This window comes from Chinchilla lanigera, unplaced genomic scaffold (assembly GCF_000276665.1).
Source record: "Chinchilla lanigera isolate Chin_1 unplaced genomic scaffold, ChiLan1.0 scaffold00069, whole genome shotgun sequence".
In the NCBI taxonomy this organism is placed as follows: domain Eukaryota; kingdom Metazoa; phylum Chordata; class Mammalia; order Rodentia; family Chinchillidae; genus Chinchilla; species Chinchilla lanigera.
The window spans coordinates 1,288,572-1,298,939 of NW_004955470.1; the positions used below are offsets into that span (position 1 = coordinate 1,288,572).

General features: G+C 40.9%; 1 protein-coding gene across 1 annotated transcript; it reads left to right on the top strand.

Annotated features, from left to right (window-relative positions):
- Positions 1-1,752: 1,752 nt before the first annotated feature.
- Positions 1,753-6,182, top strand: LOC102023255 (interleukin-36 beta-like). Its single transcript, XM_005400824.2, has 5 exons — positions 1,753-1,811; positions 2,820-2,906; positions 3,421-3,528; positions 4,798-4,937; positions 5,580-6,182. Exons 2-5 carry the CDS (start codon positions 2,888-2,890, stop codon positions 5,790-5,792), a joined length of 480 nt encoding a protein of 159 aa, XP_005400881.1. The 5' UTR covers positions 1,753-1,811; positions 2,820-2,887; the 3' UTR covers positions 5,793-6,182.
- Positions 6,183-10,368: the final 4,186 nt, after the last annotated feature.

The following is a 10,368-nucleotide window of genomic DNA, read 5'->3' on the forward strand; positions in this document are numbered from 1 at the left end:
TTACCTAAGATTGTCCTTCATTATCACAGGGCCTCCATCTTGTCAGGTTAAAAAAATTATATGTTTATAAATAAAGCTTGTTATCTTTAAATGAGTCACATCAGATAAAAACTTCTTTTAAAAAAATAAATCTTACAGATAAACTCTGCCAAAAAAGAAAGTTTTATACCTATTACTAGAAGAAAATATTACCTTTATGCCAATCAGTCTGAAATACTGAATGATGCAACAGAAAAACTAGCCAACTGTGCTTCAAAGATCACCAAAACTTTACCTGAGACATGGGGATCCTGGTTAAGAATCTGAAATAGACATCTTTGTTACTCCCCATAGTGGGTCTATTGTTAATGCTACTTGTAGCCTTGCTTTTAGACCATGTTTTCTCAACCTCTTAGTCAAATTTGTTTCTTCTCATTTGACAGCTTGAAAGGTAAAAATGGTGAGGCAGACAGACTGTGAACAGCCACTCTTCTCAGCTTCTATTAAAAACATCTACACAGGACTCACAGGGGCAAGCGCTGGCTACTGCTCCTGAACAATGCCCCCTCTGAGCAGGAAGTAGCTCAGAAGACACTTCATTGCCCATGCATCCTGACAGCAGCCACTGTCACTATTGTAGAGAAGGGAATGAAACACAGAGGTAAGAGAAAGTAAACAGTTAGGGCAGGGGACCTGAACAGTTAATCTGAAATAAACCAAAATTCAGGGCATTAGAGATTTAATATACCAAAGGACCCAAATAACTATCTTAAGCAAAATGACTATCAGGGCCTAAGAAAAAGCAAGAGCAAAAGAACAGGTCTCTAAACAAAAGGGAGAAAACTTGGAAGAAGTGAAATGCAAACACAGCTTGCTTTCCAGCATCAAAGGACTACCTGCAAACCAGGAGCATGCAGATATTATCACATTCACTCCCATTAAAAATTCAGGAAAGGCCAATGAATGGACTTAAACATCTATGGTGTCCACCTTATGGAACCCCTGCCTGAACAGCTGGGAGCTCTGCCTTCTATTTTTTCTGTTAATCATACACTGAATCATTCTCCACTGCTTGCTGAGTGTTGTTTTGTTTGCTTCAATCATCTTTGTCCCAAAACAAGGACATGGGAACTACAGAGGACTGGTCATAGTGTGGGATGCCAGGGACCAAAACCCTGAGGAAATTCATCACAGAGCAGCTAATACTGGAGACAACTGATCACCAGCTTGGCTAGGTTTCCTAGAAGCTGAGTGACTGAGTAACCTCCTTTATCTCTCAGGAGCTCCGTCCTCTTCTATAAGAAATAAATGATAATGGGCCCTTTAGGATTAAAATATCATTCAAGTAAAGCTCTCAGAAGCTTGTCAGAACAGAATAAGCTCTCCAGACTTGTGCAATATGAGTTTACACATATTACACACATAATATGTAAAACACTTGAGCCGAGTGTTGTGATTTATCAGAGATAGATGTGATCAGGCTATGTATGTCCTCAAATCATTCAGTGAGTCAAGTCAGCCACACCTCTGCCTCCAATTTCTCTTTAACTCAGCATATGGCCTCACTCTTGTCTCCTGGTGGTTGCTCTGCTCTTGCATATCAAGGGACCCAGACCAACAACACCTGTTCTTCTTCCTGCCACCTATCCAAATCCTTGTAGCACCTCTCACCAGCACAGCTTCCTTCCCAAGTGGGCACACCCAGGACCAGAATGTAAGGCTCCTTCCTTGCTCATTAAAAACCAAGGTGTAGTAGGCCAGCTTCCCAGAGCACTGAGATGCTGCTAGAGCTAAGTCTCTGAACCCAGGAAAAGGAACACTTCAGGAGACAGGTAACTACTGCTGCTCACCACTGTATATCCGGGCTTGAAGTAGATCTGAGGTCCTTGGTCCAAAGTACGTGGAACTATTTCAGAGAATTCTAGATGATGATTTGGTTATTCACTGTTCAGAGATAGCCCTTGAATCAGGCAATCATGAAGTGAGGAGGATTGTGACCAATGGATTATCACTGAAGTCTGTAATTTTCACTGGGATCTAAATGGGTGCCTTTATGTACAAACCCAGATGTCCTTGGATTGTTAAAAAACCTGATGAGGCTGGAGATTTCCATATGCAGGATCTTTAGGGATGCTTCCTTGGATAGAGGTGTAGGTTCTAAAGGCATATTTTGTGTCAGTTATGTAAGAGTGTCCAACATAAAGTTGGGGAAAGTGACTTACAAGCTGTGGGGATGGCTAGAGCAGTGATAGACACACACACCTTCCTTTCCTCTGAACTCAGAGACTTGCTGCTGTAGCAGGCCCTGGGTATGTTATGGAACTGCTTAACAATCTCAAATGCAATGCTGAATAGCATCTTAAGGCCATCACAGCCTGGAGAACCAGGACCAACCTGGCCAACAGTGGAATAGGAGCTTCTATTCAATTAGAGTTTGCCGACCTTGAAACATGCTCTTCTCATCTTTCCTTTCAAATCTACACTTGAGCCTATTATTAGGCAAAGAGTAAGGCAATGAGATGGGGTGTAAGGGCAGATAATAAGAGGTGGATACAATCAAAATAAATTGTACACATTGAGCCTTAAACCCCCACGTGAAACTAGTGCAGAGGGTAGATTAAGAGGCAAATAGAAGGAACATGATCAAAGCATGTTAAGTGCATTTATTAATCTACCAAAATGAAACTCATTTATCTGTACAACAGTTTTTTATATTTTTAAAGGAAATTTTTAAAATATGTGTATAGGAACTCAGGGAAGCTTTCTCTAAAGTTTTACAGCAAAATTCCAGCAGAAGGGGAGATAATCAGGTAATATGTTTTCCTTCTCTCCATGAATAGCGGCTGATAACCTCTTCTTCATCTCCTTGGGAATACCTTGTCCTCCACACAGAAAGCTCTGAAGTCAAATGAATCATACCAATCATCGTAAGTAGTGAATCACAACCCACCTTAGAACTCGCTCTCTGCCATTTCACCAAACACAGTATAGTGCAAGGGTCCCACTTCCTCCACTGTAAGTGTATTAGCTCTGGATAAAGTCCTCAGAAACATGTGTTAGAAAACTGTAGGGCATTTAATTATTTTACAATTATCAACATTTAGAATTGTTTGTTTGTTTGATTAAGAAGAGAAAGAAAAAAACCCAATATACTGGTGAGCAGTTTAAATAGTTGTGCTTTTGTTACTACACAGAGACTATCAGTCAGGTAAAGAAAACCCCAGGAGAAAAGAAATCTTGAAAATCTCTTGGGACAGATACTGTGCTTCGATCCTTGCTAGGATTTTCATCAACAAATCAGCCTCACCTTGTTTCCCTTTCTTTATCCTCCTAGCCAAATATTCTTAGAACTATAATCCTACCCAAAGAATTTTTAAGCTGAAAGTTGGAAAGTTAATCATAATTCCACCTGTGATTTGTTTTTTCTTGTTTACCTGACAGTTCAGGAGATTCCCAGATACTATGACATTCATGATTCTCAACAGATGGTGTGGGTCCTGAGTGGAAATGTATTACTATCAGTTCCATCTAGCAACAATGTCAACCCTGGTGAGTGGCATTTGACCCACTGTTGCTCCTGGAGGGACCCTAACTTCCCCTTGGATAGAAATAAAGCTACATGAGTCCTCCCTGGTCCTCAACAACTTCTAGGTACCAGCTCAATATCCAAAAGAAGTGCAAGAAAGGCCAAGATGGTTCCCTTTCACAAAGGAATCTATGCCTAGAAACAAGGGCTTCGGGAATGAGATCTTCCCTTACCAAAAGAAAGCATCTTCACATGCGAAGAGGTGGTCCTTGCAAGCAACAGCTGACTTCTTCAGAGTTTTTCTCCTTTAAATTACAACAATTATGACCTATATCCTTAGATTCAAGCTCCCTCATCTCTACCATCAGATTACACACTTGTCTGATTTGGTATCCTCTCTTCTAATAATACTTTTTCTTCTGTCAAAAGTCAATCACCTCAGCCTCTTTCACATCCTTCAGGGCCTCCATGTTGATCTAGTTTGTCTGTTAGCTGCATATTCCACCTGTATCTACTGGGCCTTTCCTCTCACTGACAGACATGCTCCAATGTAAAGTGTATAACCTTAATACTACAGACTTCTCTTGATTCTCACATTCTATTATATTACCATTCTATTTTCCTGTCTCAATCATAGCTGAATTTCATCCAGATTTCATGAGAGTGTTGGCTACACAACTTCTATCCACTTTCTGCTCTCATTTACATCAAAGCAATCTGATTTCTATACTGCTGTTCACTCCTGCTTGAACTCCACTTTCCAAAGCCAGGGTTGAAATACCCAAACTCAAAGAACACTCCTCTGATCTCATATATCTTGGCTCTTCATTCACACTAAGTATGATCAAAAGTTCTCTTTTTCAACACTCTCCATCTTCTCTTGTGTGGTTCACTGGCTTCTCTTTGGAGTTAATCTTTATGAGATACTTTCTCATGATAGTACTTTAAAAAAAGTATTTTTAGAAATCCTACACAATACTTCCATTTATATCTCATGGGTCACAGTTGAAGCACATGATCACATTTATCTGCAAAGTTGGTGGTATATTTTATTTTTGTATTTGTAAAGTAAGGTGCCCTGCTGACAATTGTGGTTCTGATATTAAGGAAGGAAAAGGAAATGGGTTTTCCCAACCAAGTGCCTCTGCCATGTAGCTAATGGAAGGAGCACACAGGGAGATGCCCTCCATGCTCAGCATCCCCTGGCTTAGAAGAATAACTGAGTGTGAGGTCAGAGTACTGCTTTCCTTCTGTTTGGAGCCTGACATCTTCATTTTTCATTGTGTTTCCAGTCACTCTTGCCATTATATCATGTAGACACACAGAGTTCAGTAATAAAGAAAAAGGCAATCTGGTCTACCTGGGAATCAAGGACAAAAACCTCAGTCTTTTCTGCACAGAAACTGAGGGCAAGCCTTCTCTGCAGCTTAAGGTGAGTGATGTCCAGCTACTGAGAGGCATGTATCAAATGGACTTTTAATGTCACTTCATGCATTAAAGAACTAAAATGAGAGCTTTGCAATCCTCAATTATCAATATGAGGAAAAGAACCTGACTTCCCAAAATTAGTAAATGCTGCCATTAGGATGGATACAACATCCAAGGAGATGTTTCTGAAAAGCCATGGAATGGTGGCTCCTCCATTCACAGTCCCAATCAACTGCTACCTAGAAATTCTCTAAGATAACGGGATGTTCCCACTTAAACAAAGGCTATCATGTTTGACAAATGGGAAGACAGTATTGTTTACTGCATTTTGCAGAGTTCATGTTTATATCCATGTGCTAAAAGGAAGATTTATAATTATGAAACTCATACATCTACTAATGATGGAAACTAGTACACAAGCCCATTTGGAACTTGATATTCCAGTGAGACTGACCTGAACATCAAGGTGAATGGGTACACTAAGCTCCCAAACAAGAAATAAAACTCCTCTCTGTCCCAGGGAAGAATCAGTAGCACCTTGGGTCATGGAACCTTAGGGTAGAGCCAGGTTACTCAGAACTATCACATGCCTGTTTAAAAAGCCTGATCTCCTTTTCCTTAATAACAGGCTCTTTTTCTTCCCCAGGAGATGAAGATCATGGACCTGTACCAGGAGAAAACATCACAAAAACCTTTTCTGTTTTTCCACAGTATGGAGGGCTCCACCTCTGCCTTTCAATCCGTCTCCTACCCTGGTTGGTTCATAGCCACCTCCTCTGTGCCGAGTCAACCCATCTTCCTCACCCAAGAGAGGGGCTTAACTAACAGTACCAACTTCTATTTAAATCCTAAGAATTAAATCCAGTCTGGGCTGTGGGTGGCCAATTGCAAGACAGAGGATAAATCTTTTATTTCAAAAAACAGTAACTCATCTTAAGAGACCACTGGACCTTGGTGAAGTCATCAGCATCTCAGCCCATCTACAGCCTATTTCATTCTGACTGTCCCAACACCATCTCCTCCTCCAGATACTCATTTCTGCACCGTGTCCCTCACTTGAATATATCAGTGGGAAGCCTAAGAGTCACTCTCATCTTTACTGAAATTGCCCCATCCTCTATTTTGTGACCAAGTGCACTTCAATCAACCCATGTTTCTTATGTGCACCCTTCTTCCCTTCCCATGTGCCATCCCCAACCCAAGAGGTGAGAAACCCAAATGTTCTTCTTCACACAATTGTATCAATAAAATATCATTATTTATTAAGTTTCTGTATGTTTGTTTTGAACATTATGACACACATCCCAACAGATAAATCTAAAGAACAAGATGAATGTGAAATCAAACATTTACACACCTTCATAATCAAGGTGCATTCATAATATCATAAGTTAATAATTTGACACAGAGTATATAATTTGGTTTTGATTAAGTGTTAAACATGGTGAGTGTAAATCAATTCATCTTCCAAAGAATCATTCAAAATGCATTAGAAACTCTGGAAGAACCATGCAAAGGGTTGAGAAAAGCTCCTGAGTGATGGTGAATGAATGGACAGGTGAACAACACAATAAATGTGTCTGACCTTACTGAAAACCATTTCAAACAAATAGAATTTTACTGCCTTAAATAAATATAAGACATGACATACTGTGATGCCTTGGGGAATTAAAACTCTTTAGAAGACAAAGTCTGAGCATTTAAATGCTTGACTTGCTAAATGGTGTCCAATTCCAGGACAATTTGATATCCTATTATCAATTATTATAAAATCTTAGTGCTTAACACTGAAATACAGTCAACTTCCCCAAAGATTTATCTGACTAAACATAAACACACACACACACACATACACACACATGCTTAGCACACACACACACACACACACACACAGAGTCATTGCTCTCAGTTTAAATGAGATCAGGCATCTTCTCAGAAGAAACTGTACTGTCATTTTACTTGAAAAATTGATTGCAAATAGAAGCATCAACTATGATTTTTCTTACTATAATTAGTATTTTCTGGAATTTCAATAGTTTATCTGATCTACAGTTTCTTTATGGGAAAAGTGTTAAGTCAGCTGTTTATTTTGTGAGTGTTACACTAGGTTAAAAACTGTAATATGGGTTGCAATACACTACGCAAGCTCATATAGTCTGTAATCATTATAATAACCTGAACATGAATGTGCACACAACAAAAACTATTTCCTCAGAAGAGCAGGCCCTCTTGGGCATGACAAGTAGAAGTATCAGGTCTTGATATCCATGTCAGTTCCTGAGGTCAAATTTCCCAGCCAGAAAAAATGTGTCCCAAAACCTATCTTTCTTGAATAATGTCAGGCTGCTTCACTGCCTAAGATGCTGATGGGGATACTCCTCAAATCCCCTCTCCTCATCCTCTTTCGCGCTAGCATTTCGGTACAACAAGCTTTGAGAAGGTGTCATCTGACAGCCTGTCATCTCAGCTGCATGGAGCACCCATGCTTGCTTCAGGGCTCTTAGGACACCTGTGGAAGGACACTTGCACCAATGTGCTTCAACAATGTACAGGACTAGAAGGGACAAAGAACTGCCCCATAGAGAGCCCTTGACAAAGCACTGTGGGAATGCGTATCCATCCCTCACTTTGACAATAATGAGTTGCACTCTATATGGTTCGCCCTAAAGTGTCCCAATGGTGAAACAGAAGAAGATGAGAAAAAAAATCTTTGAAAGACACAAGAGGTATCTTCGGATATATTATTTGCTGCTGTGTGTAGAAGAACATGATTTTTTTTGGCTTGGATCTAACCTAGCAACCAAAGGAGGAGATATAAGAAGACAGCCTTCAGTTGCACGGCAGGGCTGAACTCAGGAACTCCCTCTGTTGTCTCCTTCTATCCCTGTTTTAATTCCCAAGCACCCTCTCCTGCTTCCTGGAGTCACTTCTCATCACCCTAAATGCAAACCCCAGTCTCAGGCTCTTCTTTCTGGGGAGATAGATTCTATCTCGACAAACTTCTTTACTACCACCCACAACATGTGTTTTATTCCCTCTATAACTCTGCTTTTCTGTGACAAATATTGCCAGCACTTCCATATCTGTGTATCCCTCCCACTTATGTCTTCTTAACAACCTAAATCTTTTCCAAGGATTTAGAGACATCTCCCCACTTTCCAAACCAGTAGCAGCAGCTTTGTCTTGAAATCACACCTTTATAACCTTCTCATAGCACACTTCTTTTATATGACTTTGTGTTATTCTTGCCTCTTATATAAGTTTCTCAAAAACTATTGTAGAAATAAATAATTATCATTACACATATTACATCTTCCCATTGATACCAAAGCATATCTGACAGGATCTGGTATTAACAATTGCAGAGAAGACCTTCAACTTTAAGAAACTTTAAGAAAGGAAATTCCAAGCTTCTCAAAGCACATGGAACAGGAAAGTAGGAAGAGTTTTCAGGAGTTTTCCAGTTTTAATTTGTCCTTCTCTTTCCTCTATGGCAATTGAATCCAGAAGCTTTGAGGACATTATGATGTGCACAGCAGAGTGGGTGGTTGCAGATACAAAGCATAGCATAGAGGACCACCCAAGGGCCACCAGCAAGTGTCCACTACCTCCCTCTGAGAAGCCTCTGGGCAGAGTGTGAGGGTTTGCACTGTGTCTACCCCAACCCCCACCAGCCATGCACATATAGGCATCCCTGCATGTACAGCAGTGTGTAGGGACATAAGAGGAAGAGCCCAGGGGATTCACTGTTGCAATTCTTTTCTCTGGCAAAAGTCAGAAATCTGTACAAGATGACAGCAAGGATGACCATGAGAGACTTGTAATGACATTACAATTGAGCACATAGTAGGCAGGGTGTTATGGTTGATACACTGTGTCAACTTGGAGAGTCTAGAGGTTTGGCTAAGTGACTCAGCATCCTGGGGTGCAAAGTGCCCTTCCTGCTCTAACATGTTGTTCATTGTGTCAGTGTGAGGAGTTTAGAAGGTTAACTATATAAGTGCTGCCCCCTGGGCGGGGGTAGCCTGCTTACAATATAAGATAGGGAAAGAGGCTTGCATGCACTACCACTCCTCCCTTTTGTGCTTGTTGCTTTTGCTGTGTTGCACCACCTTGAATGGTTGCCCTCTGCCATGTGCCACCCTGCCTTGTAGCCAGCCGAGTATCGACTGAAATCTCCACAAACTATAAGCTAAATAAACCTCTCCTTCCTAAATTTTTGGAGTCAGATAGTTCGTCTCAGCAACAAGAGAAAAGTAACCAAGACAGAATTTGGTACCAGGAGAAGGGTTGTTGCTGTGACTGTACTTGACTATGTGGTTCAAGAGCCTTTGGGAATGGCTTGTGGGAAGAGTTTGGAAAGGTTCAGAGATGTCACCTGAAAGAGTAGAGCTGGAACACCTTTGGCTGTTCTGTTTGGGAGATTCTGGTCAGAGCTCAGAAGATCAGAAAGCTGATAGAAATCCTGCTGGTAAAGACCGGGTTCAGGAGGTTTCTGCTGAGAAGAAGGACTGCATTGGTTACTGGACTCCAGATGATGTGTGTTATGGCTTCACAGAAAATTTGTTTGCATTTTGCTCATGTCCAGAGACTTTGCCTAAGACTGAAATTAAGAGCGGCAGCAGACTGATTAATCTGGCAAAAGAAATTTCAAGGCAGTCAAATGTTGGGGAAGTGGCATGGCTATTGTTGGGGGCTTTTAGCCAGCTTTATGTTGAGAATCAAGAACAAAGAGCCCAGCAGGATGATTTAAAAATGTTGTGAATTTGGCCAGAAAGGAAGTTCCAGTAAAGCTGTGGACTGCAAAGATAAGGCTGAAGAGATCTCTACTGCTGAGAAGGAACAAGAAAATGGAAAAGATGGCCTGAGGGCATCACAAACAGCAAGTCTCCACCCTTTGCAGCCTCAAAACTTCAAAGGTGAAAGACCTTGCCTTGAGAAGGAAGCCGCAGAGCGCCATGTTCCAGAATGGCGGTGGCATAGAGAATCTGCTCCTCAGAATTTGATTCAGAGTGCCCAATGAGGGGTTTGGTAGTATTTGGGAAACAAACTAGTCCTTCCTCAAGTGACACAATGGAAAGCTATAAAAAAACCTTCATGATTCCTTACAGTATCTTATTAATCTGGGTCAAGTACAAGCTATCCAACTATATGGAAACAAAATCCTGCCAACTCCTGACCTAGAGGGACCACCTCGTATCTGTCCTGGAGACCAAGTACTTATTAAAACTTGGAAAAGAGGAACTCCTACAGGCCAATTAAAACCAAAATGAAAGGTCCCCTTTTCAGTGATCTTTACTACCCTCACTGCAGTAAAGGTATCAGAGATAGATGGCTAGATTTACCTTTCTAGAATAAAATCAACCCCACCTGAACTGTCTGAGGCAAAGGACCACCCAAAAGAAGTAAGCTACTCCTGTGAACCTCTGGAAGAT